The 27,876-nt window shown below is 41.1% G+C and overlaps 1 protein-coding gene across 1 annotated transcript in view; it reads right to left on the reverse strand.

The window, feature by feature from the left end:
• LOC104073478 (utrophin-like) overlaps nucleotides 1–27,876 on the reverse strand; it is a gene marked incomplete at its 3' end in the record, with an annotated part of 101,853 nt that overhangs the window by 50,738 nt on the left and 23,239 nt on the right. Inside the window, exon 3 of the mRNA XM_009573276.1 lies at nucleotides 17,528–17,634. Within this exon, the coding sequence (XP_009571571.1) occupies nucleotides 17,528–17,634 (107 nt within the window). The remainder of the gene's footprint in view (nucleotides 1–17,527; nucleotides 17,635–27,876) is intronic.

The raw sequence follows: 27,876 nt of genomic DNA on the forward strand, positions 1-27,876 counted from the left end.
AGCCAATTCCTGAGACGTAAACTAAAAATAGCTGGCTCCTACATATTACTACATGCTCCAATTTCCTAAGAAGTAGATTAATAATGCTTGGCTTCCTATATATTAGTATATGCCCCACCAGTGCCAGCTCCTCCCCACAACTTCTCTGGCCTCTCACTGCAAGCTTCCACCCCATCCCAGCACACAAGGTACAGGCCCCATAGGTAGTTGGGTCCACACCAGATTGAACCTCACATGCAGACGCTGACTGGCCATCCACCAGGCAGCAGGAAAGACATCTATACATTTTTTTTAAAATTTTTTCTTTAGTGGAGGCACTGCATTCAGGGCCTCTTCTTCCTCCAGCCACTGATTTTCTCACAACCTGTAGCTACTTAGCTTTATGACATGGAAACTGGATTAAATTTCCCACTAGTTAATCCAAATTGGACCAGTTTTGCGGGGGGTGGGGGTGGGGGGAATGGAAAGACAAGCATAATCAGAATATCCTACTTTCCTGGTGAAAACAGATTAATCAACAGACTTCAAAAAAACGTACGCTGTTAACGTATTTTAAAAGTTACATAAATGCTATTTAAATGTTTCTGCAAGCACGTTAACTAAGTACCTCCCGATACAGACCATATAGGTACCATTTCAGTGACAGCAGCATGCAGACTAGAGTTATTTAAAAACAAATGGAATTTATAACCCCATGGCATTTAAGTCTTTCCTAGCAGTCCAGTATATAAGACATTCATAACATAGTAACTTCAGCAGCTGAGTTATGCAAAGTCAAGGTATTAAGTTTTCTGGGTTTGATTGCCTCAAATTTCTGATGGTATTTAGAAATCTAGTCTTAAAACAAAAAAAAAAAGCACACATACAATTGTATTTCCTCCATGGAAGGGAATAAAAAAAATTATTTAAACTTTTCAGTGCTAATTAACTCAGAAATTGAGAAAAGAGAACACTAAAGAAGTGTCTTTAAAAAGCCATAATGTTCTCTCTGTCACTTGGAACAAGATTTCTAGACCCCCAAAAAGCCCCAAACACACTGAACATGTATAGTTTATATATATGTTCAATATGTTACATACATGTTGCAATTTTGTAACTGTTATAATCACTGCAATATCAAGAAAAGACTTCTAGCACTTTCATACAAATGCCTCAAGCCATCTTACAAGTATTGCCATGGTTTAACCTGGCAGGCAGCCAAACCCCATGCAGCCACTCGCTCACTCCCCCTGCCGGGGGGGTGGGGAGAGAATCGGAAGGGGGAGAACGGAGTGAGAAAAACTCATGGGCTGAGATGAAGACAGTTTAACAGAAAAGAGAAAATAATAATAATAATGATAGAATATACAAAATAAGTGATGCACAATGCAATTGCTCACCACCCGCGCTGACCAATAACCAAGTAGCAATCGGTACTTCCTGGATCACGCCTACCATTCATATACTGAGCATGACGTCACATGGTATGGAATACCCCATTAGCCAGCTGGGCTGGCTGTCCTGATTATGTTCCCTCCCATCTTGTGTCCCTAGCTCAGTCAGTAGGCATGGGAGCTGTCCTTGGACTAGGAGGGCACTTAGCAACAACTGAAAACATCAGTGCGTTATCAACATTCTCCTCATACTAAATCCAAAACACAGCACTAGCAAGAAATTTAACCCTATCTCAGCCGAAACCAGGACACACTTGCTTAATACTTAAGCAAGCTTCACCAACCGTATGAACGCCTCTCTCTTCGCATTGCTCCCAAGAAGTTTAGTAAACTTTTGCATTAAAGTGTTTTCACAGAAAGTACAGCATGGCAGAGGTCAGAAGGCGCCTATGGAGATCTAGTCTAGTCCAATGCCCCTGGTCAGAGCAGGTTGCCCAGGCCCATGTCCAGTCAGACTTTGAACATCGCAACGACGGAGACACCACAACCTCTCTGGGCAACCTGTGCCAATGTTTTAAGTACAAGTGGAATCTCCTGTGTTTCAGTTTGTGCCCATTGCATCTTGTCCTGTCACTGGGCACCGCTCAGAAGAGCCTGGCTCCATCCTCTTTGCACCCTCCCTTCAGGTATTGATAAACTTTGCTAGCATCTCCCTGATCCTGATCCTTCTCTTCTCCAAGCTGACCAGTCCCAGCTCTCTCAGCCTTTCCTCATAGGAGTGATGCTCCAGTCCCTTCATCGTCTTAGTGGCCCTCCACTGCCCTCACTCCAGTATGTTCACTTCTCTCCTGTACTGGGGAGCCCAGAAGTGGACCAAGTACTCCAGGTGTGGCCTCACCAGCACTGAGTAGAGGGGAGCATGTCCAAGAACATGCAGCAAGCTCATGGGAAAGAAAAGGAATGAAAGAGAAAGGAGGCAAGCTCCTGTTTCCCAAACTCGCCATCATCTAAGCTCATCAAGTCACTTGCTGCTAAGCCACTCACTAACACAATTTCACTTAACAGACTACGTACTGGAAAGCTTCTACACTTTTCTGTGGCCAGCTTATAACCATAGACTAGTACATTTCAATTCTTCATAACCAAGACTCACACCAAGTCATGTTACTCTTATGAATCCCTGGGCAGGCAATGCTTGGAAGACAGAAGCGGGGGGGGGTGTGGGGGGGTGGCACGGAGCAAACCCCAAATACAAAGTATTCCTCAACTCAAACTGTTGCATACAGACCTCAGCAACATAGTTGAGCCCAGTTTTACAGAAATCAAATAGGCAAATCAAGTTTAAAAAAGCATAAATTGTTTATTTTGTTTCCAGACAGATTAAGTCTGAGTTTCATTAGCTATTCCATTATTTTGTAAAGGATCAGAGTCATGCTGATGCCTGTAAATTATTTATTTACTTCAGCCTATTAATTAACTTTGTAATTACTAAGATGAAAGCTGAAATACAGAAGGTTTAAAGGAAGCCCCTAAAATTCACCTGGTGTAGTGGTGCTCTAAACATAAAGGAGAAGAAAGCAAAAAGAATTAATAGGATGACCAAAGAATTTAAATCCAAAATATGTATTAGTGCAAGCCACACCAAATACTCTCATTTCTATCCCTAAAACACTCCAGCAAGTTCACTACAGAAATGATCACCATAAGTTAACCTGCTCTTAGCTTCACATGACGTACCCAACGTACGTTAAGTGTTTTGTACTGTCACCTATCCCTAGTGAGGAAGATTAAGCGAAAGGCAAGTCCATTTCTTGAGATAAATTGTATATTTCTTTTTCCAGCCACATTCCTTTGCTGACCAAGGAAAAGAAATATTGCACCACTGTGGTAGGGGGAACCTTTGTGCAGAAAGAGGTGATAAGCAAAGCTTTGAGCACTCTGTCTATGAAGAAATTACTATTCTTTCTCTGGAGGCAAGAAGAAACAGTCATAAAGGTGTCTTATCCAATTCTTGTATTTAGTGAGACACCTTAATGAGGAAAGAATAAAAAAGAAATTGGAGTAAAGTACTATGAATGGTCCCTTCTTATTGCTTCTGGCAAACATGAGAATTTTCTTTTGTCATTTGATCAGAACAGCAGTAGGTCGAGGCACTGCCAGTCCTATATCCTAATTAAACTCACTTTTCCTTCCCTGGCTTAGTCATTAACTAGGCCCCAAAGTTGAACCCCCTCCCTGATTAACTGCTCTGGAAGTACACAAATCCTGTTTGACAATTGCAGGATAAATATCTGGAATGCATTAAAATAGGTATTTATGCAACCAAGCAAGCCACTGATCACCATCAGTGTGAGCCCACAGAAGACTTCTCATTTCAGTACAGGACATACCACTCCAAACAGTGCGACCAAAACTGGAGAAGACACAGGAACAGAACAGTCAAAAGGAAAGCCACCAAAGTTCAAAGCCCATCAAGACTTTGGCAGAACCTGAGCCAAGGGATTTCAGCATCCAATTGTTTAGGCAAAAGATTACATATACACATCCCAATCCCCGCGCTATTATTTAATAGGAGGACTGTGATGAAACCTGTGCAAATGTGGGGTTTCAGTACTGCTACTCTAACACATCAAATGCTTTTGTGAGGGCATGTGAAATTCGGAACAGACACATCAACTTTACCTTCCTAGAAACTGGCTGTACAAAAAGAAAGATCACCTAATGAAAGCAGATAATTACAAGTCAGATTATTACTGCTGCCTCCGGCAACAATTCCAGTAGATCAGTCATACTCACAGGTGTAATCCTGTCCTGGGTGCACTTTCGGAAAGGATTCTTGAACACCTTCCCAGTGCTAAGGAGTCAGGCACCATGCGGGCTCAGGATTCACAGCCCTTGCCCAGCAGGCAGCTGCCCAGCTGAGGCAGCTCAAGCACTTCAAGTCCCCGACTTTCTGTTTTGCTGAAGGTCAATGTCCCCACAACAAAGCAGGTGGTCCCCACAAACTCCGCAAGGCTGGAGTTTGCAGCCTGGATACTGCTAGCCTGAGTACCAAAATTAGTGACTGTAACCACCAGTGAAAGCAAGACAAATGAGGGCACTAGTATAAATAGGCTAAAAAAGCAGAGACAAGCTTATGGAATTAAGAGTCCACAAAAAGATGGATATAATCTATGGCTGAAGAAATCCCTGAACTGCAAACCACTGGAAAGTAAAGTATATTAGAGGAAGGACCACTGAAGATGTGCTCTGGCATAGCCAAAACTATGTCAAAGAAGAGCTTTTGCTGGCTTAATTCACTGATTTTGAGGAAAAGAGTGTAAGTACATGGCAGATCAATTCTTTCTGCTGGTAAAAAAGGGAGGCTATACAGCAGAGCAAAAGCAAAACACAAAGTACAACCTCTGTAGCAGACAAAAGCATTTGATGCAATACAAAACGATCATTTCCTCAATTCAAAGGTTCATCTTGAAACTCAAGAGCATTTGGTCTGAGATATTTTAAATCAATAAAAATACTTACGCCTTTCCAGTGTCATACTGGATTAGAAGTAAGATCTACACTTAAACCCCCACCCCAGAAAGAGCCAGGACAAGATCACCATTGCTGGGTCACATAATGCAAGGGGGAATTTCTTCCAAGGCTTTCACACCCCCACTCTCACCCCACCCCAGAAAGAAAAATTATTTGCAAGTAGCATCAAATAATGTTTCTTACTGTAAACAACTAGTACTGGACAAGTATTTCCCAAATCTCCCAAAAGAAACACATGATATAAGCACAGCTAGAACAAGAGCTGTGCTTAAAGGCAGGGTTCAGTATGACATCCCAGTCTCAGGTTGGCTGTTTGCACCTTATCTGCACATCCCCAGCTCTCCCAAGAGCCAGCCACGCATTAGTTTCTTCAGACCTGCCCATGTAAATACTCTCAAGTACCAGCAAGCTCTGGTGAAGCAAAGCCCAATTGCTCCAACACATTTGAGCAGGTTGCAAAAAGTCTGGATTAATGTGTAATTGCTCAGACGTGAAGGGTCAAATGAGGGAGAGAAAGGACACAGCGATAAGGCAGGGATGCAATCCCAGAAGTATGCAAAGAGACTGGCTCTTTATCAAAGAAAAGCAAAACTCTTTTATGTGGTTCCCCAATAGGATTAAGAGAAACTTGCTTTCTATTTAACATGTATTTGCACTTCTCTAAGTGAGAAAGCTACTATAACAAATTAACTTCATACACGTTTACAAGAATTTCAAAGTCTCAATAAAATGATGCACTTAACTTATGGCAAACTACAAAGCTCGGTAGAAAAAAAAAAAACCAAAAAAACAACAATGCATTTCACACTCTTCAGGTTATGCAAGTAGAAGGAACACCTTAACGTAAGTAATAAAAGGAAGATTATTATTAAAATAACAATACCATCACAGAAAGAACAACTGGCATGAGCAGGGTGAAATACAACTACAAAATAGAAATCACAGGTAATTTCCTAAAGACAGTGTAGTCCTCACATGACCTGCCTTTGAATCTTTAGTTTTGTATACTATAAACTAGGTGTGGGGAAAAAGTGCAGAATGCATCTAGAAAGTACTTTTAACTCAATTTTAGATCCTTTTCTATAAATGTAAAAGCAAAAAAAAAAGGTTTACTTTCAACATTCTGCATTCTTAACTATCACAAGTAACTTCAGTATTTCTGCTGGTCTTACCTGCATCACACAAGGCAAAACTAAGCGCAATAAGATTGATATAATTTGCTAGAAGCTGTGACATTTCACTTTTTATTTTGCAGATGCACTCTGAGTTACCACCTGATCAATTCCAAGAGCACCACACGCTGCCATCTTGATTAAAAAAAAAATAAAAAAAGAGACTTACAGCAGCTCTGGTCATTCTCTACATGTTCTTACTGCGGTAAGAGGTCAGAGAACCTTGACTAACTACATGTTAGCCCTGAATTAGCCTTTCACCAAGGTTTCTTCCCCCGCCTAAATTCAGAGGGGCAGCACAATGAAATCTGGAATACTCTGCAACTTCTTTAGTTCATTGGCAGGCATTTTTTCTTAATCCTACTCAAGTTCACAGCAATGTGCATTTAAAGCGATACACAGATGTACACATTGGGCAAAAATTAGGTGATTAAACTGGCTAGGGATAGTTAGTACTTTTGCCTTCCAAGACAAGTAGAGAGGAGGATACCACACATGAGATGTTCAAAAAGTCAGCTAGTGTCTGGCTGCTTTGTAATTGCCAAATACTTGTGACATTTAACAATGTTATGCCTGCAATTTAGTCAGGTTCCATTTCCCATCTAAATAGGTCTTTTAAGTTGCTCTGCTTTAACATACCATCTTAAACCATTGTAATATGAATGCAGTTGAAAACCTTAAACGGCTTACTATTAAACAGCTATTCCAAGATTTTTCTAGATCTGTTTGTTCCTTTGGACAACAGTCCCAAAAACTAAATCACAAAACCACTTAGTTTTTTAAGAAACACCACAAACATTTTCATCTACAATGCAATGATATAAGAAGTTTAACTCACATAATATGGAGTAGATCTTCATATCTGAAGATCTCTGATTTAATTTGATGTCACCCACCACTTCTGATTTTCCACACTACTGCTATATTAAGACTACTCTTTAAAAGTTAGCATGTTTTGTTAACCAGAACACACAAGCAAAGCAGCAATACAAAAAAGGAAATAAAACTTTTTAAGCTTCAAAGGAGCAAGGAAATGGGAAACAGTAGTAGCGATGTATGGAAGGGCATATGAACTCGTGCACAGACTCGGCTGTCTGAAGCATCACAGAGCAAGCTGCAATACACTGTTCGTATTTCAGATTGTCCACTGCTGACACATACCAACCTATGGTAAAAGTAGGATCATTTACAAAACCCAAGTATTCATGAAGCCTACCACATCAAAGTGGCAAGGAAAGAATTTCTGCAACCACACACACATCTGTGAGCTGGTGTAGCAGGACCAAACGCATTTTGAGTATCAGAGTCACCTACCTACCTGCTACTTGCTCAAACAGCACAAGAAACATTACCACTGTCCAATACGCTTGGAAATGAAAATTCATATTTGAAGAGTAACTCAAGTGGCCAGATGCTACAGAGTCTTCCCTTTTTTATACAGTTATTCTACTAAATATTGCTATCATCCCCCTCAAAGTTATACAGTCCAGCTAACAAGGGCTAAAAAGGCAGTATGGACTGGAATATTGCTCCCTAGCTTTATCCTCCAGCATCTTTTCAGTCCAGCTATGGAGTGGCAAAAGTCTTCTTGTGAAGCCGGTCATGCAGACTTCTGTTTATTCAGAAACAGAATCCCCAAATTTTTTAGATGACAAGTCAAAACTAAGTGAAAGGAAAGAAAAAAAAGGAGGGATCACTAGAGTGCCAAAGAGAAGACATCTAAGGAGGCTAGAAAAAGGAACATATGTGAAGATTTTTGCTCTCAAAAGAATTAGCGTGACTAAGAGCTGACTTAGCAACCTATTATACTACTTCGAATTTTGGTACATTTAATTACAACCTTCTACATGCAAGAGGCTTATCTCCAGTCCTGCAGAGATAAGTATACAATGGAAAAAATAACAACTTGCCAAAGACTAAACAAATAAAAGCTCAGAAGCCTTAGTCTTGTCTATAATCAGAGTCACATTGTTCCACTCTTTCTATTCATGTCACAACGCTTCACTATTATTCCTCAAGTCTTTACATGGCTATAGAAAGGAACAGCAACAAAGGGTGACTACCAGCCTTCTCACCTTTCAAATGCAGAATGTCATTTGGGCTCAGTAAGGGAGCATTAGAAGATGACCCAGAACTCCATCTGCCAAGCTGTACTACCTGCACCTCCTAGACACGAACATTATGGAAGAAACATGGAGATTTTCCAGAAAAGAATGAATTTGTACCTTTTATTCTCTCCTTTTAGCAGGGTGAAAAAAGCCATACAAGAAAGCAGTATGTGAGGACACGCATTCTTGGGAGAGGAAAAAGAATTACAAAAGATTAAGAGTGAGCAAGGATGAAACATGGATGTTTGTATTTATCATATCATCTCCAACCCTGTGACACAAGTTCATCATCTGGATCACGTCAATCTCCAAACCACAGGATAGCAGAAAGGAATTTGGGGAGGGAGAAAGATGGAGACAGAAACCAGACACAAATTGTGATACAAAAATTTTGGAGTTAAGAGATAAATACAGAAATGTCATATTATAGTAACATCAGGAAGGAGTGGATGAAACAAGATCCTGAGAAACTGCAGAGACTTATCAAAGGACTTCAAAGAGGTACTCGCGCATGACAGAAAAGGAAGAAAGATGAAGGTCACACACAAAAAACCCACCACGCTATTAGCAATACCATACTTGAGCAAAGTTAAACACACACACCACATCACTTACCTATACCAAGGAGCTTTCCCCAAAAAAGTATTTCCTTGACAACATAACTTAGTGTTTCGGATCTTTATGTTTTAACTTTTCCTCCACTGCATATTTGGTTTGTTTCTTGCAAAGGTGAAGGCTCAATAATTCACTTATGCTGGTACAAGAATATGACAGGATAATGAACATACAAAGACAGAGAAACAAGAAAAAAGCTTCCATGATTTATTAGACACGAGAGAGCACTCTTCCACTGTAAAGCCGTCAATAATAAAACAAGTCAGTCAGAGATGATCTAGTTGCCTCAAAAGTCTTCAAGAGCTACTGCTAAGCCAGTAAAACATTTCCGACACCACCTGTCGGTTTGCAGGCTGTCTGAGCCATATTACAGGGAATTCTACCAACTCTAGCATCAACTTTGCTCTGCTCCCATGGACTACACTATGAAAAATAAAATGGCTACAGATTTATTCATAGTGCCACATCCAATTTTTAATTGAACTGGGATCAGTGGCTGCAGCAGGACTGCACGCTAAGCTACTGAACTAATGAAGAAAACTTACTTTTCTAAATTCCTCCGGACACTTATAATTTGTGTACACACTTGGATATGTTTGGTTCTGTTGCTTGATTTTGGTGGTGGGTTGTTGGTTTTTTGTTTTGGTTTGGGTTTTTTTTTTCCCAAATGGCTGGAGTGAATTTTTTTTAGGCTAGCCGAACGGTCTCCTACCTTACAGATAGAGCACCTTAACACTGTCAAAACAATAGCTAATTATTTACCTGTGATGACTCTGCCATGTATAATGTTCAAGGATATTCACTAGGACAATGTTATTAGGACATGTAAGTTTTGCCACTGTGACCGGACTCACCCCCTATCACTCCGGAAAGCACCAGTTTCGAGGCATGCAGTTTTGCGTGTGCTGCAGAGGGGACGGGAGACAGGGCAGCGAGCAGGAATAAGGAATGCCACTCCAAGACATCAGCAAAAGGAGCTAGAAAACATCCACTACTTCTGCTTATGCTGGCTGTTGATGCCATTAAAAACAGAGCAGTGTTGACACACAGTGCAGAACATTGCACTTGCTTAGCAGCTTATCAGGACTGTTTCCAAGATGCTGCAAATATTTAATGCAAGTCTGCTTGCCTCAACATGGGTTTCGTTTGTGTTCGTTTTAGAGTCACACACCATAAAGGAAGGTACAAGGAAGCACTGTCAGCCAAACCTTGCTCCCACAAACATTAGCATATTTGCTAAATCATATTTTGAATTATTTTCAGAAATAAAGTTTGTTTCAGACCTAGAGTCCATTTTTACCATCTGGAAATTTTTGGACCATAGGTTTTTCAGCTCATGCTCGTTGACTGCTGAGGACTGACTGCACACATCTGCCAAGAAAAGCCAGCTTTTCTTACAAATAAAAAAACAATTCTGTTTGAAGACATAATTTAAATAAGCAGGCTTTTTCATTCCCTGGAGGGCAAGGATTCAGGAGTGAACGAGTAAGGTTGAGCCTGGAAAGAAGGGGAGAAGTAGGGAGAAGGTGTTTTAGTTTTCGTTTTTGTTTCTCACCATCCTATTTTATTTTAATTGTCAATAATTAAAACCATTTTCCCTCAGTCAAGTCTGCTTTGCCCATGATTGTAATTGGTGAGTGATATCCCTGTCCTTATCTCAAACAGCAAGCTTTTCCATCTTATTTTCTCCTCCTGTCCTGTTGAGGAAGGGGAGTGAGGGAGCAGCTGGGGGGCATCTGGCAGCCAGCCAAGGTCAACCGACCACAGGGGCTGAACAGCAAAACCGTTTTGCCAAGTCAATAAAGACAATATTAACTGCAATAAGACATACTTACTGCAATTCATACTGAAAAATGTTTCCCCATAGCTCAGGGAAGAATGTCAGATAAGATAACAAACTAGTTTACCTGGCCATAAAATAATTCCAGCTCAACTCCTGAGGGCAACACTCTTGAAGCTATTTTTATTGTTATTAAAAAAAAAAAACACCCACAAAAAACCCAAACAAATCACCAAACACACAAAAAAACCCAAACCAGAGAAACAAGATGGGTGCTCTACATACAAGAAAAGCGTATTATAGCATTGCACATTATCACTCATATAAATCATTTGATTCTAACAAGGAATTAAACAGCACTGTTTTCTGATATTCATCCATTGCCAAAATGAAATATCTCAGAATGATAGCATATCTTGCATTGTCAGCAATATCTTGGTTTCTCCTTCAATTGCAAAAGCAGTAAAATGACTTGGTTAAAACAACCACTTTTTTTTCCCCTTGGTCACTGATGGATAAATTACTCAAACGAAAACACCTCCAGTAGGAGGCTGGCACTGTACGTTGAAACAGGAACAACAGACTGATTATTTGCAAGAATATACCACTTGACTATATTAAAGATAGGAATGAAACTACACCAAAATTAACTAAAAAAATGTAAGAGGTATACTGCAATTGGTTTAATCCTGTCTAGATTAGCACTTGCAACTCTTGCTGCCAACATTAACTTTCATATAATCAACTCTGTCCACTGGTCAAAACCAAAAAGGATAAAATACTTGCTTCCATTTAACTGCCCAGCACATTTACTGCGTGCTTAGTACTGCAAAGTATGCTATCAGTAAGTCATCATTTGTTACTGAAGTTCCTCAACAACATTTTCTCTCATTTTCATTAAGCTGAGAAGTGAGCTTAATCATTGTGGGAGACCCTACACGCATTGAAGATTACTAAACAAAAGGTTGAGGCATGTCCCCCGCAAGTTATCTGTGTAACCCTTACTTGGAACTTTTTTTTTTTTAAGCTACCAGAGTTACTTCTTGTAGATTAGATAAGGAACACTCCTATGAGTTTTCAAGGCAACAGATAAAGGAATGATGGTGAGACATCAGGTGATGGCATTTTCTGCCCTCCTTTTACAGAGTGCTAAGAATCCCAGTGTATAACCTTCAATCTCAATTCGTCATCAGCAAGCTGAAGCTTAAAACTTACTCACTGAAAGAAAAACTACAACAAGAATTAATAAATTATTCAGTAAAAAAATATAATGCAAAACCTACATTATAGAAAATCAGAGGACAATAAAATGGACATTACTGAGTTATAAAGATTAGTTTTCAAATATTCAATTCCAAGTTTATATTTATTTCAGCAACTAAAAAGATCATAATCTTATTTATTTGCTTTCTGGGTTAGAAGTGGAGAAATAACAACTAACTTTTTAGAAAGGGGTATGCCTGACAGAAATTTGACATGAATCTGTATATGGACTGTATGTACAAGAGAGAAAGTAGCTTTATTTAGAGGGAATCTATTGTTCTACTTTTGAAAGTATCGACTTTACTATCTCTTTGCTACCTTAAAAGCAGCAGTGGAAATAAATGTTTTTCTTATATATAAAAAGACTTAGGTCACACAGGCCAAGTAAATATTGATTTTACTACAGCTGAGCTGGGAGCAGAAGTTAATTTCAATGGTGTGCACAGAGTGGTTTATGAATTGCTTTAAAAATACTTCGCGTTTCAAGGTATTAAACTAGCTAAGAACCTTTTAAAATAATCTGAAGCTTAAAATGATTGAGCTGTACAATTCTAGTAGGGGGAAAGTATAGCTGAGAGAAAAAGGAGTGATATTAAGGACTCCACCAGCTTGGGAAACCCAGCACTGTTCTCTCTTTCGACCCGAGGTAGGCAGTTCTGAAGCCTGGGTGTGGGAGGACAGATGCGCAGCTCAGGGTCAATCCCGCAAAAGCGCTGGGCTGGAACCAGTCACCAGCACAAGAGGGGATGGGCAGGAACAGGACCTGCCTGGTCATCACACACTATTTCTTTATGAAGTTAGCCTTGTAGTTAAAAAACTTGATGCACTCCCCCTGTTAGCCAGTTTACCAGAACAATGGGAAAAATGGCATCTTTGACATGATCACGGTTTCAGTATCTGCCCAGACCTCTTTGATTTCCAGACATACAATTGAACACTGCATCTAATATACTGTAAGTTAGTGTATCTCAGGCCATAATTCAAGTTAATCAGGCCCAGAACAGTTAAGCAAGCCTGAGCAATACTTTATCTCAATAAAAAGGAGCTACTTCATAACTGCAGTATGAAATCCACACTGTAGTGAAATTTAGCTAGATACAACCATCCTGCTTCCATCTGCACAAGCGATATTAAATGCTCTTTTAACTGTCAAATATTTTGGAAACCTGTCAGTGCACACTGCTGCATGCCAGGTTTGATCTGGGCAGACACAAGGGGAAAGCTTTTGACTGTCACCCGGCACAGCACAGAAGTCAGGCACCACATTTCCAAATTTCTGTGCAGAACCCTTGAACCATTTGTTCGCTGCTTTTCTGAATGCTTAGATAGAAATTCATCTCAGCACGTAACAAGTGTCAGAGTACCAGGCATCTCCTTCCCCTGCAGCACAAGCGCGCTTTTTACCGCTGGAAGGATCAGCCAGGGAATTACCGCAATTTGCTTTCTCAGCCGCTCACTTAGCAAAGATTACAGCGTGCTCCACCCAGACGCCACACAAATTAGGTCACATAGCAGACCATACTCCTGCCAATTCCTGCCCTATTCATCGGGGACGAGGGCAGGAAGCATATGGAGGCCTCCAGTTAAGGGTCAGAACATTTCAGTGAAAACATAAAAGTGAACCAGCGGCAGATTATTCACCGGCCAGAGGGAACATGGTTTCTCCATACGGCAGAAGTGAGTCACAGGCACCACTCAGTCCGACACAATGCAGAGGGGCACAGCCTGCATCCAGCAGCAAAAAACTCCCCTGCAATTTACCACAGGGACTGTACTACAAGACAACAGAGAAATATTTTCCACTTTGTCAGCATGCATGTGCATTTAATAATTTAACATACATAGGAAGAGTTTAAAAAAAAAAGTCCTTCAGAACCTGAAAAACAGTTCACGTGAAGACTCAAAAGGCAACTATGTAATACAATGTAATTTCTGTTCTTATGCATTTCATCTACAGCTATGCTGTATTTCAGAACACATCCTTCATCACCTGCTGCCAAAAAGGAAATACACCATTTTTATGTGTTTAAAAGCCAGAGTTGTTTCAAATCAAACAGATTTGAGGTCCAGCACAGCTCTACTAAGAAAACTAACCAATCCAGGGCTTCACAACTACTTACAGTAACATGAACAATACAGTAAATATTATTTTTACTATTGTAACAGCTTGTGGTCTTATGATTAAATAATTTCAAGCTGCTATCAGTGCATACATCTTGTGGGAACACAGAAAAATTCCTTCCCACCTGAAAGGAAACTTTTCATTTGTAGGCAAGCGCTTCTGGGATTTCCAAAGGGGGCCATAGGAGCAAGAAGGGAGACCCAAATGGGAAGAGAAGCTAAACATGGGGTTTCAAAACATACGTTGTCAAACTATTGGTTTGTAAAATGCCTCAGTCATGTCACTGCCATTATTTCCTACTGCTACAAAAAAAACCCACCACTCCTTTTAATCACCGGGGTGGGGGCTGCACAACAATTAGCTCACACAATAAAATGTAAATTGATCTCTTTTGCTTCTGTTGACAATTGTATGAAAAAAATAACATAATATGCAGTGGCATATTGCTAAGATGCTACATAGATTATTCAATTACTGCAGAGTGCTTTATTGGCTTCAAGAGTTGACATTTTATAGACACAGGGCCACAGGGCAACCCCTTTCAGAAGGTTTCACAGAACTGGCATCTTCTAATTCCTTAATACAGGGTAAGTAGCCTCCCTCGAACGGCAGCGTGACATCCATCTGGGTAATGAGGCAATTGAAGTAGAAAAAAAAAAAAATTAAAAAATAATCACATCAAATGCTGCTACACTGGTAGAGTATGTGTATACGTAAATATAAATACAAAGTAGCCCAATAGTTTTCCTGGAACAGTTTCAGAAGTTTTCCTGGAAGAATATAAATTCTGTCCCATGACATGGAACAGCAACGAAGGGAGCCCATTTGTTTGAACAGGTGAAGAAAGTATGAGATCCCTTCTTTTTTTCCCTCCCAGACGAAGATCCAGCTTTGGCTCCCGTCAGGCACCACGCAGCCTACCAGTGCCACCACACTCCCAGCACCTCTTACTGACTTGAGAGCTTAAAAGGTTATTAAAAGAGATTAGACATTTATAAGAAAGGACATCCCGCTAGACGAGCTAAATTATTATTTAGTATGTTTTAGGCCATAAATCAATCTCTGACTAAACATGCTCATGTTGTTTAGGCTTCAGAGGACAGAAGAGTCTTACCCATTTTGGCTTCACCTAAACTAATTCATTTACATTCACACACTTTATCAGATACGAGCTTCAATCTCCCTTCCTCCAGCACCCACCAATTTTCACAAGAAGCAGCCAACCAACAAAACCAAAGCTGTACCTCTGCCAACACTGCAGCATTTGCAGGTGAATGAATCACCCCTAAACCTTCTAGCCAGAGAAGCACACCAGGTGCTTCCTAAACTTCTCAAAAGCCTCCCTGTTATTTACATTCTGGATTTGTGTGAAAAGCGAAGGACATGAAGAAGAAACAATTACACACACATACTCATCCCAACTTTTCCACCCATTTTTTCCTGCTTGAATATTTCCAGTACTGAATCACGAAAAATTGTCCTCTCAAACAGAGAAAGGCTTTCCCCTCCCTCAGATTTAATTTTTTACCTTCAGTTTTTCTTTCGTTTTCCCTTCCATGCCTGTCACCTTCTACCTTTTTTCAGATTTTTTGCTCTGAGAGAGAGTGAGCAGATGACAGTGAATTTGAGACTGTCACTCTCCTGGAAAGCAAATCTACAGTCCTACACTTTATGAAGAGTTAGGAACATTATAACGCAAGGAATTTCCTGAAAAAATCCTGCTGCTTGATAAAGAAAAGTTATAATTGCAATATACCAGCCATGATATAGGTGCTTTTAAAAACAGAGGGCTGTCAGCTCATAGGGAGTTAAGTAAGTGTCAAGAAACAGTCACTAAGCACTCTCTGCTCAATCATATAAAGCACCTGAGCAACCAAGTAGCTGCTACTCAACTAGGAGATTTACCTTAGCCTAGCCCCAGTTAGGGCAGACACCATCAAAGAAATCATCCACAGACACACAGACATCACCAAATATTATCTAACACACACTGGAACTTACACATTAAAAACACCTGAAGGACTGAGACAGAAAACCTCAGAGATTGACCCCCCTATTATCCCATGGATGAACATTTTAGAGGTTTCACAACTGCAGTGTTCACCAGTTAATTACATGGCTGGTTGTAACACTTGCCCTCAGTTTATGCTCTTCTAAAAATACAATGATAAAAGAAGAAAGAAAAAAAATCTGAGAAATAGTCCTAAAAAACCCACACAGATACACAGAGAGCCAGAACAAACATTTTCCCTGAACAATGGCCCAGGTTAAAAACCAAGCAAACTGATTTTCTCCTACTTCTAACTTTCCAAGAGTGACCAACTGCAGCTGTACCTCATTAGGAGGTTGAATACATGCAGATTTTGAAGAACACCAGATCTCCCCGACCTGTAATTTAGTGAGCTTTCCAGAGTCAGTCAAAAGCAACTCCACTCACATTACTGAGTTTTCTTGATATTTTTGTCAGTTTTAACAGAGTTCAGACTGGGCTATAAAGGAAAAGTTTCTAATCTCAACTACACTGGCGTATATCCAAATCCACCTCATTGTTCTAGAAGCAAACATACATGAGACCAAAGACCCAGCCCATCATTTTATTCTAAAGTTAGCCATTACGCTGCTACGTCTTAAGAGGATTTTAATTTCTCTTTCTAAAAACCCATATTCAGACTCCAGCTTTGTACCAAAAAAACCCACAACAAAAGTCAAGTCAAATGGAACAAATTCTCTGTTGATCAGCAGGTTCTGCACCCATGAAGTTCTGACACCAATTCACAAAATATCAACCCCCATCTCTCAATTACTGTATCTAAACAGCATATTCACAGGTATTAGGAAACCTCAAATTGCCTTTACCATGCCAATCTAGCTTATTTGGCCCTGGTCACAAAACAGCAGACTAGTCGATCCATGAAATTGCAATTGGGATGGGTGGGAAAAGATGGCAGAAAGAAAAGGAAAGAGAAACATCCCCAATTTCTTCTCCTCCAAAGCAACCCCTCCCCAAAAAATATTCTTTCCGAGGACCTCCCTGGAGAATACCAGCAAAATGGAAAAAAAAAAAAGTGTGAAGGGTGAACGCACTGTTTTAAGTATGTACATTCAAAAGTCCCAGAAGACACAGTAAGCAGAACTGCAGAGAATAAAACCACAATTAAACACTGAAATCACCATAATTTAATCTGTAGTTTAAGAAAATTGGGGGCATTAAGACTTTCAATCAGACAGAACAGCAATAAAACTTACACCATGAAAAAGTTAACATGTTGTAGGTGAAAGGGAAGCCCACGACACAAGCATTACCAAGAGGATCTTGCGGCTGCAGGTGTGAGGCAGCCAGGGCTCGCACAGCGCTTGCAATGGAGCGGCACCACAGAAAACAGCCTTTCCCTGGACTGTTTCCCACCATGCCTTCCACAACCTGCTCCCGTTAGAGTCAGCAAACTTGAACAAAGTTAAGAAAAGCAGCTTCCAGCAGGTGTAGAAAATAAAACTAGACCCACATGGCTGGATCCTTTTATCCACCACAGCCTTGAAAACATAGGTAAGCATGCACTCACCCAGCGGAGGGTAACACGTCTGCCTGTCAGTATCCCGAGGCGCAGCAACCTTGTACTTTTTCCACGCAACTTTTTTGGCTGTTTGGACGCTCATGATCAAGCTCACTCTTTGAAAAACAGGAAAGTGAAGATGCAGAGGAAGTACACGCTAGTACCCGCGCAAGAACTGCATGCCGGGATTTGAGGGGGAGGGAAGCACTGGTTTTCCTCAGAGGGTTCGACACATTCAGCCACACAGTGACTGACAAAACCATTCAGGAAACAAACTTTTTAAAAGGCTGCACGTAAACAAGTAACAGACTTCAAGCTAATTGACATTTTTTTCCTCTTTAAAAACAGATGAATACGCTGCTTTGCTACTCCTTATGAAAACAGAAGGACAATCCAGCTTTCAAAGCACCGGCAAGTTAAAATTCTACGTACAGAAAACAGGAAAGAAGGTGGCAATTTTCCTTTTCTGTTCAAATCAACCTCTCTGGTCAAATACCATACTCATTTTAAAAATCCTAAATATTTTTAGCATTTACTTTGCAAAAAGCTTGCAGTATTACCATAACACTTTTTCCACACATTCAACAGAACATGAAACCAGAACAACTCTGCAAGGTGAGCATCCACATCTTTTAATGGCCTTTCAAAAGAGCACAAGAAAATTTTAACACGAGATTTCAGCTTATAAAAGAAGTTCTACAAATAAACCTTCATGTCAAAAATTACAAACTCTGATTAGGCACACCATTTCCACTGTGCAGTAATTCCAAACAAGACAGACCACAGCCCAGTAAAATAGAAGGTTAATAATGCAAGGCTATGATACCATCAGAGTTATTTTACAAATGGGCCTTTAAACTGTGTTTACCACCAATACAGAAGGCAAATCCAATCCCTCAATCTTCAACATACTGTTGCCAACTTTATAATGAAATTGAGAGGACTCCGAATTCTGTAGTTAGGAAAGACATGTGATTCCAGATTATACACTTTAGCATATTCAACTGTACAGAATTCCAAAAATCACAAAAAAGTAATGCAAGAGGAGATTAACTATAACGCAGAAGTACAGGCACTATGACCAGAGAGGAGCTGTACACAGGAGAACTGGTTTCAAAAGCAGAAAGACACATGCTATTCGATTTGTCTGTCTCGTTGTATTATGCTATCAGACAACTGTTCTAAATACAGCTCTCATCTCTTCATTAATACTAAGTTGGGACAGTTTACTGTGTCACATAGCAGACAGACACTATTGGGGAGGGAAATCAAGATAAGATTTTTCTTTAAATTTTATTGGGGGCAGGAGTTGGTCTTACTTTGTTTTATGGGTTGGGTTTTTTTTCCAATTTTAAGAATTCCCCGAAGTTGAAACCTGAAAGATACACACAAAAGGAGTTTTGTTTCCATGAATAAAGACAACCATACATTCAGGGGGCTAAATCAGACATTTGTACCCAAACATTTCTGTGGACCATGCAAACAAGAGAGACATGGAAAGGTAATAAAGTTTTAAAGCTAGGATTCCTATTTTAGAAAAAAACAACAATGATGTATTTTGCCATGGCAAATACAAATATAAACCTTACTGTGCAAAGCACTTCACAAGCACAAAACAAAAAGGCACTGCCAACTCTATCAAGCATATGATGACAATTAGCAGGCAGCCAGGCACGTATGCCAGAAGTCTTACCAACAGCACCTGAACTCCCTTTTTTCAGGTCTTGACAAGACTGGTCTGCATTCCCTAAGAGCACTCTCCTGTTGATCCAATACCTCATCTCACCTTGGTCCCTGCCACTCCAAGATAAGGCCCATGCACAAATGAATTAAGACTCTCTCCATCAGACGCTTGCCAAGACTGAATGATACGTACAAGTTTCAGGAGTGAGCTAGTTTGTTACACCGCTTCTGGGTTTCCGCCTCCTCAATGAAGAAAGGGTGTGCGGTCAGTGACAGCAGCTAGAGAAACATCAGCCTCTCTGAACCTCCATCAGTCTCTTGAACTTCAACAGGAAGATATTAGAGGGGCTGAGGGTAACCATTGATTCACCGGAGAGCTTCCAGAGAACCTCAGCTCACAAGCTCTGCCTGCCATCAGCAACTACATCATGTACATTAGAGAAACTGCTTTTATCTAACAGAAGTTTTACTTTGAAAATCCAACATTTCAATAGGAATATACACTGAGAATATTTAACTTAATAAAGGGATTTTGTTTATTTTTAATTTAGACATAGTGCATCTCTTGCCTAAACAGAGATAGAATTAACAACATTAATTAGTTTCATGTCAGAACCTATCTGCAAAGAAGTTAGCTTTAGGACGGCAGGAATAATTTTTTTTAAGCTAAATTTTAAAAAGTGAACCTATGGCCTCTGCCAAAATCTGAAGCAGTCAGTGTGAAATCCATGCATTAACTACAAGAGCTGATAAGCAAAGAGAGAAATGGAAGCTTTGGGGGAAAGTAATCTTCGAAGAAGGCAAAAGAGGATTTTGTTGCTTTTTTAAACAAACTCAGGAGTTCAACACACTAGCACGCTCTCTACCCATAAACCACTTCATTCATTAGGAGAAGATGGTCTTGCTTCTACTACTACTGAATTCAACAGGCCATTTATTTAGCAGCTCTGACTGGAGTTATGTTCTCTTTTATTCACCCTGGTGTTGACAGCAGTAATCAAATTTTGTACATACCACTGGCTCTATTATAGCTCAACAGCAGCTGGCTGGCTGCCTAGTCTTCTTATCATCATGTAAGATAAAAAAGACCAGCCAAACAGACCAGCTGAAATTACAGTGAGAAGACAGAAGTAGAGTGAAGCCTAAGCAGAAGTCTAGTAAGCAGGTATCATGTGGTTTTATGCTTGCCCATTACAAAGCATGGAGAAGAACAAGGCTAGGCTCAACACATGACAAGCTTACTTTAACAGTTTTCAGAAGGGCTGGAGCTTAGATGGCAACTCAGTCCTTGTACAAGAGAAGATCTGAATGCCACACTTCATACATGAAACACTACCCCCATCAATAGCTCAGTCACGCAGCAGGGAACGGGAAACTGAAAAAGCGTAGAGGTACGGGGAAAAAGGGAAAAAGGGGGAAGGCGGGGAAGAGAACTGTATCCATTCATTTGAAGGTGAGCTCATAAATACTTAAGATCACTTCTCTATCGCAGCCCCAGCACATACGAAGTCAGCACTGGGTTCAAAGTAAAATTAAAGTTCACAGAGGCAAACAACAATGGGAGCAGAGGGCAACATCCTTTAATTATAAAAATCCCCTGTATGCAAGGCAGTCTAGAATGAGATTGGTTTCCATTTCTTCTTTGCCTTCTGGGAGCCTTCAAAGAGCCTTGAATGCCTTGACTCTGAGAAGAGGAAACCGGCTTCTTTTTCACGGTCTCCCTCCTTCTAGCTTTGTTCCAACTAGGCCCTGGTTAACCCTGCTCTGAACTTCCACTCTTCCAGACAAGTCTGCAGAGAAAGGCTTGTTTTATGGAGGAGGAAAAAAACCAACCTAGAGGATTTCTTATGGGATCAGAACAAGGAGATCTTTCCTTCTCCATCACGCACAAGCCAAGAGCCTTCTCCTTCCTAGAGGAGGAGCACACTCTTCTGCAGGATTCCTGCATTACCTCTCTAGCCCTATCCTTTGTAACACTGTTATAATGAGCTTCTAGTTAAGCGTTTCTCATGCTGTGGGACATTAACACCCCATAATTTTGTTCAGGATGTTTTATTTCACCACAACAACATGACAGGACTTTTTTTCGCTGGCCTGACAAACGTGTTTTGAATTAGCAGACCACACAACGCTTGCTTGAGCAAGCAAATGAGCGCTTAGAGGGCAATGCTAAGGAGAAGGATGCTGAAAAGGCAACGACAGAAACTTAAACAGAAAGTAATGTTTCAAGTACCTGTTGCATTTTGATGGAAACTGGTCATTAGTTTAACCCCTACTTCCAGGAAACCCACAGCAACTTCAGATGGATAACAAAGAGGTTTTAGCGTTTCTATTGAAACCTCCTTTCATACAGCAGGTTCATGTCAGCATGAAGCTTTCTCCTGAAAAGGGAGTTAGCAGTACAGTAACTGCCCTCACTACTGAGGAAGAGGAACATAGTTTTCAGTATGGCAGCTGTTGGAGTGCTGCAATACAGATAACACACAGATACTCTCTCAGTGCTCACACAAGCAGCTCCAACACCAAACCCTTCCAGCACGCCACGCTTCAGCCATTCTGCACCTGACACACGTGGTTCTTGTAAAACAGCATGTCTGTGGCTGCTGTAAATAACCAGCTGACTCACCCTGCAGAAGAAATAACAGCAGCAACTGCAGATAACAAATTGTGACACCTTTCAAGAATCTCCACAATTTTAGTTACTCTTTTTCAAAGTTCCTCTTTTATTTTTGGGGCGGGGGGGATTTCCCTTTTTCTCTTTTATAGATACTGAAGGGAATATTTTGAATGTCAATACTGAGAAAACCTGTGGAGCATATTATTATTCCAAAAGTGTTGTTTACGTTATAGTTGTACCTGTGAAACCCAACCACGACAACACAACCAGCACCTCCCTTTCACAAAACATTCTGAGCCACCTCTTTCCAGCAGCCCAGAGGAGTGCGAGCAGGTCCACAGGAGATGTATTTTGCTTCTCATTTAAGATGCTGAGCACACCTTCTGAAACAAGGTTCCTGCCCCTTCATGGACACCTTTATGAAACAAAACCCGATCAATCTATGACAGATGCACAGCCTAACGCTTGTGTGCTTGTATGCTGGGGCGTAACATGTATTTCACTGGGAGCCCTGCGCTAAGGCCCGAGTGGCAGCATGCAGGCCCAAGCACAGGAGAGGGACTGTCACTTCTGCCACCCCGGCCCCTCCAAGCAGCCATCCTGGTGGCTTACAGTTCTCAATACCACTTGCCCTGCTGCAGTGGAACAGACTGGGGAACCTGGGCTCAGCCCGGCAGCCAAGTGGCTGTGAGAGCTGCTGGTGGGCAACTCCACCCAGGATGGAGCATTGCCCTCAGCACACACTGCAGCATCGGGAATTGCTGCAGGAAAAGACACTGCCTCCAAAACACATCTCTCTCCCCTGCCCTCCACATGCCAGGATGCAATCCAAAGCTTCGGAAGCAATGGCTTAGGCAAGCACATGAATAAAACAATTTACTCGTAACTTTTCCTGTCGCTCATTTTGTAAATGTCAGTTTGCGCCTCCAAGAACAGAAACATCTCAAAGCTTCCTTCTAAACGGCACAGGGATTTTTCCTTAGAAAGTGTCTTCTGATATATTCTTTTCAAACTAGAAAATGTAGGCAGGAGGAGTGAGAAGCCTACAGGATTTAATTCTTAATTGCAGTTATGTAGGTTGATTTAATTTTGAGCATGCTTCCATAGGTATCCATTCTGGCTTATGTTAGTTAAACGTACTTCTGCTAACAATCTCTGGCCAGGGTACACGCTAACAAAGAACAAGAACGGTCCTGTCAACAGCAGAAGAGCAACCCAGAGCACTCCAAAGCCTGTATGTGAATACATCAAATACTCGGAGCCCCACAGGAGAAAGCTCCTGCACAGAAGGAGTCTCTTCCTCCCTGTCCACCAGCTACAGCTGCAAAGTACTAACCACCTTCTAACTTTAAGTACCACAAAATGGGATGAAGGAGGGGCTAAAAGCTCTAGATGCAACACTCCTATCCACTCCCTATACATATATACACACACACGCACTATATATACACACTCTGAACAGCAACAGACCTCACTAAGCCAACTGGAGCAGCCAATCCTCCCAGCCCTCCCCACGCAGATCAAGCAGGGCTGTGCAGAGGCATTGGGGTTTGCCTCAGGCTGGGCAGAGGGGAAGGACAGTGCAAGAGGAAGCCTGGAAAGCAGCTCTGGGCAAGCACACGGCCCTCTGCTTGCCAGAGCCTTCAGGCCTTCACCGAGGACGCCTCTACCAGCTGGTGCTGCAACCATGGCCTTCATCCTGAAAGGTAGAACCTCCATCTCCTACCATTAGAGGAGAAGGAGGGGAGATAATCACAGTTAAATTTATCACAAGCACATTTCAACAGTGGCGCAGTCAGAGCGATGACTGAAGCGTTAGTGGTTAGCAAAGTGCCACCAACTGCAACTTCAAACATCCAGAAGTTTGCTTTTCTTTTTTAATGCCCTGCAATGATGCATGGGTGATAGCACCCTCTAAGACATGAACTCTTCAGCCGCACCATTTAGAGCACACTATGTGTGTACTGCCACTGAGCTGTCACAAGTATACATATTTATTACCAGTCTTTTTAAAATTAGCATTAAATTTCTCCCACCCAGAGTGTCTACTTCCCTTCCCGTTTGCAACAATTTTATTCATCCTCTTCCAAAAAGAAAAGCCACAGAGCGCAAAGAGAGGGACAGCACTGTGCAGAACTGCTCTGCCTTCTGCAGGAACTGTTAACGAAGTCCTTTGGAGTTCCCACAGTCACCATGCTGGGTATGGGGAGTTTTGTTCACCAGGAAAAGAGGGATCTGCAGAAAGCCTGCATTAGGAGCTCCAGATCTCCCCACTCCTTCCTTGAACAGCAAGAATACTGTAGAGAGATCCCTAAGCTAAACATGCTGTCTTTTCCTAGTCCAGAAAGCTAAAAGTCAGTAAGAAACTATCAGAGGCACCATAAAACTAAGCAAAAAAAAAAAAAAAAAAATCTGTTCCCTAAGATTATATATCTGGCCGTAGGCAGCTCAGGGACAGCCTTCCTGCAAGCAAGGAAGTGCTGACTGGAGTTAGTCTTTTAAGAATAAATAAAGCAATTACAGAGAGAGGACACGTTACAGAATTACACATCCAACACAAACGCATCTCCAGTTAAACTCTCCACTCCCCAGAGGCTAAACCTGTCTCCTGCCAAGGACCCAAGGCAAGCATCCCTCTTTCCAAAATAGCACTGCTGTTATCAGAGTCAAAAAAAACCACCACCAAACAAACCACCAAAACATGCCTACTCAGCTCGGCACGGGAAGGCTGTGCTGGGTGTGCAGGACCCAGCACAGCAACGCAGCACAGAGCCCGGGTGCACGCACCCAGCCCAGGGTCCCGGCACAGCACCGCAGCCCTGGGGACCAGGCACTGCGCAGCCTGATGAGGGCAGGCACCGCACTGTTCCTCTCCTGCACGATGCCAGAGCCACGCCTCAAAATTTTTCAAACTACAGAAAACCCATCTTAAAATTACTTACTGTGCTGCCACAATATGAGGCTTTACTTTCATGAAAGGCCCTTTTACCAAGAGAAAAAAAACACCCAAAAAAACCCACACACAAAACATATGCTCCAGCTCAATCCTCTTTAAAGCCTCCAGCTAACTGCAGACTTACTATACCTCTTGCTAATTTGTCCCAATAGGTAAATTGCACTCCCTGTTAAAAGCTTACACAAAATTCACAACCTTTAGCCACTGATCTCCTTTTAACAGCTACAAATTGCAAATCATTGTGTGTTTGTTTAAGGTGCCAAGACTGCAAAAAGGCCAGAGAATATATTTCAATAGATAATCCAACATCAGATGTTTTGGTAGCTTTAATACTCTACAAAGACGGTATTAAAAAAAAAAAAATTGTTGCATCACAGTTGTCAGATACTAGAAGTGCATCATTAAAACTATTGTTAAAATTAACGGTCTTCTTTCTCCCCTCCCTCACCAATTATCATGGCAAGAAAAAGAGTGAGGTAAAACCATGTCCTCTGTTAAATATTGGACCTACTGGAACCTGCAAAATAAATGATTATTAAACTATTCTGAGGTTGAGGTCAGTTTAGAGGACCATCATGCAGCAGCTATGGCAACACAGAGCCACCATGCTGCGCCGCCAACTAGCAATGGGCCGGGGACCAGCCCAGCCCACACATCAGCTGAAGAGGTTAATAGCTGGGTTAGCAGGCACCTCAGCTCCACACTAGCTAAGGAAAGCTCACACAAATCACCAGTGTGTACCACCAGTGGAAATGTGGTGGAAAGAGGACTAGGCAGCAGCAAGCAGCTGAGAGGCAGTAACTTTTCAATTTTGCAAACCAGCAAAAGGTTGCATGTTTACACCCTCACTTGTTTTCAAGAAATTTTCAGCGAGCTTTTCGTGCATATCCTTTGCAGGCTTCTGCCAGGTCAAATGGAAAACACTGGCCTCAGTTATTTAAGCTCAAGTGTGCGGAGGAGTAATTACCAAAGCTCCGCTGGACAGAAGGATTGCGTTCTTTTATTCTTCAAATGCCACCACCCACTAAGATATCATAATAAAACTCCCAGAAACCTTCTAAGCAAAGCCAGCATACACTGCGCAGACGTTAGTCTGCAATCTCACAGTACCTGTCTCAAAAACTCCATCTGTACCTCTCAAGGTACTGTGATACAATGATGAACTCTGCTGTTGCCGCCACCACTAGTATGGCTTTTGTCACCAACGTAACCAAGTGTTAGCTGAATTTAAAGCTTAAATCATGTGAAGGTTGAGATAGAGGCCACAGGTATAGTAAGTTCCAAGAAGTCTTCCTGTGCAAGACTGTCTCGCAAACACACACATTCCCAAGCCAGAAAAGAGAAGCCCCAAAACACAATTCCTGCTTCACAATTACTGTGATGCAACACATGCAGCACAGCGTTCCCGCATAAATATTTAATGTCAACAATATACATGTTTACTAGTTGATTTTAAAGCAATTTGAGGATTAAAAACAGATGCACACACTATACTAACAATGTTATTGGTCACCTTCCTGAAGCACCACACCTTAAACTTGAAGCGTGAGCAGGCGCAGTCTCATCCACGGTCTGAACGGCAGCTTTTCTGCTATTCATTCCCCCACCACCACCCATTTTGTACCATTGGTCATGAAGCCATCTGACATTTCCTGCAACAACCTTACAACAGGCTCAGTAAAATTTCACATTACTTTTACAAAAACATTTTAAAGCTGAAGCCTTTCAATTCAAAGGGAAAAAAGCAAATTCCTAAGTCTTATCCCTCCCCTGTTTGACTAAACAATGACTGCTTTCATGTATTTTAAAAATATGTATATAGTGAGTACACTCACGATTATGAGTACCTGAATATGTAATGTAAGTAACTTTGAAGAAAAGTTTTTATACCAAAGTGGATAGATTGAGATTCTGAAACACCACACACCATCCTGTGTGTTCAGGACCCTCACTCCATTCAGCAGATGGGCTTTTATAACCCCACAATCTCCCTAGCACGTGAAGCAAAGTGCTCCGAATGGCACACCATGTTTGCCAGTTTGTTCCTTACTTTGTCTTGTCTTTCCTACCACCCTACTCGCTTTTTTTGCTGCTACCAAGCACTGAGAGGTTTTCTCATAGGGTTATTTTCTTACTAGCTTAACCTCTCGTTCTCGAGCACCAACAGGGTCTACTGAAAAGCGTGCCTCGTTTCTCTCTGCAGGCCTGTCAACACATACAGGCAAAAGCTACTTTAACTTCACAAAGCTAATACTGAGGCAAGTTGTATTAAGCTTGTTTAGAGGTGTACTTTAAAAAAAAAGTCTTTAGAGGCCGGTAAAACTCCAATACAAATAAAGGAGGAGGAGAAGAACAACAAAACACAGAAACAAGTTTTATGGCAGTTGTAATTCACTCAAACACTCAAATTGCCCTCTGGGCTCTTTGTTACTCTGCCTTCAGCTTGCCTTAGATTTGTGCAGTTCTCTATAATACCTGTATTCAACCAGACATCAGACGGTGTTCATTATCAATAATTTAATATCTAACTGTAGTATTCCCACAGACAGTTACTGTCATGTAAACTTTTATATTATTTATGCATAGTTCCCTCATTCTAACTGTACTAGTTTAAGACAGTTGTATGAATGAAGCATTATAATACTTCATTGCTGCTTTGCTTTTTTTTTTTAAAACTTTGTACTATGATCATAGAATTAATCATTTTTGTTTGTTTTCTTTAATCTGCTTCTAAGTGCTTTTGTTTGTTCGTCTGATTTTAAAATCACTGAGCTCTGACACATTCCACTCCCTGTAACAAAGTTTGTCTCAAAAAAAAAAAAAATAAAATCACTTTCTAATCACAAAAGTACTTCAGGTCAGCCACAGAAAAAAGTCAAACTCCCATTACATATTATCTTCATAAACATGTTAGGGAAAAAAAGGGGATCTCCACGATAAAGCTGAGATTGCGAGATAAGTAAGGCAGTTTAGGAGAAGGGTGGCAAAGTTCAGAAACAGAACTTCATACAGATGCAATTAAATTGTTTGCAATGTTACTTAATAACAAAAAACAACAACTATCTACCTTTGGTAAAACTTGTGCTACTGAGTGTATGCAAG

Source organism: Fulmarus glacialis, unplaced genomic scaffold (genome assembly GCF_000690835.1).
Source record: "Fulmarus glacialis isolate BGI_N327 unplaced genomic scaffold, ASM69083v1 scaffold322, whole genome shotgun sequence".
In the NCBI taxonomy this organism is placed as follows: domain Eukaryota; kingdom Metazoa; phylum Chordata; class Aves; order Procellariiformes; family Procellariidae; genus Fulmarus; species Fulmarus glacialis.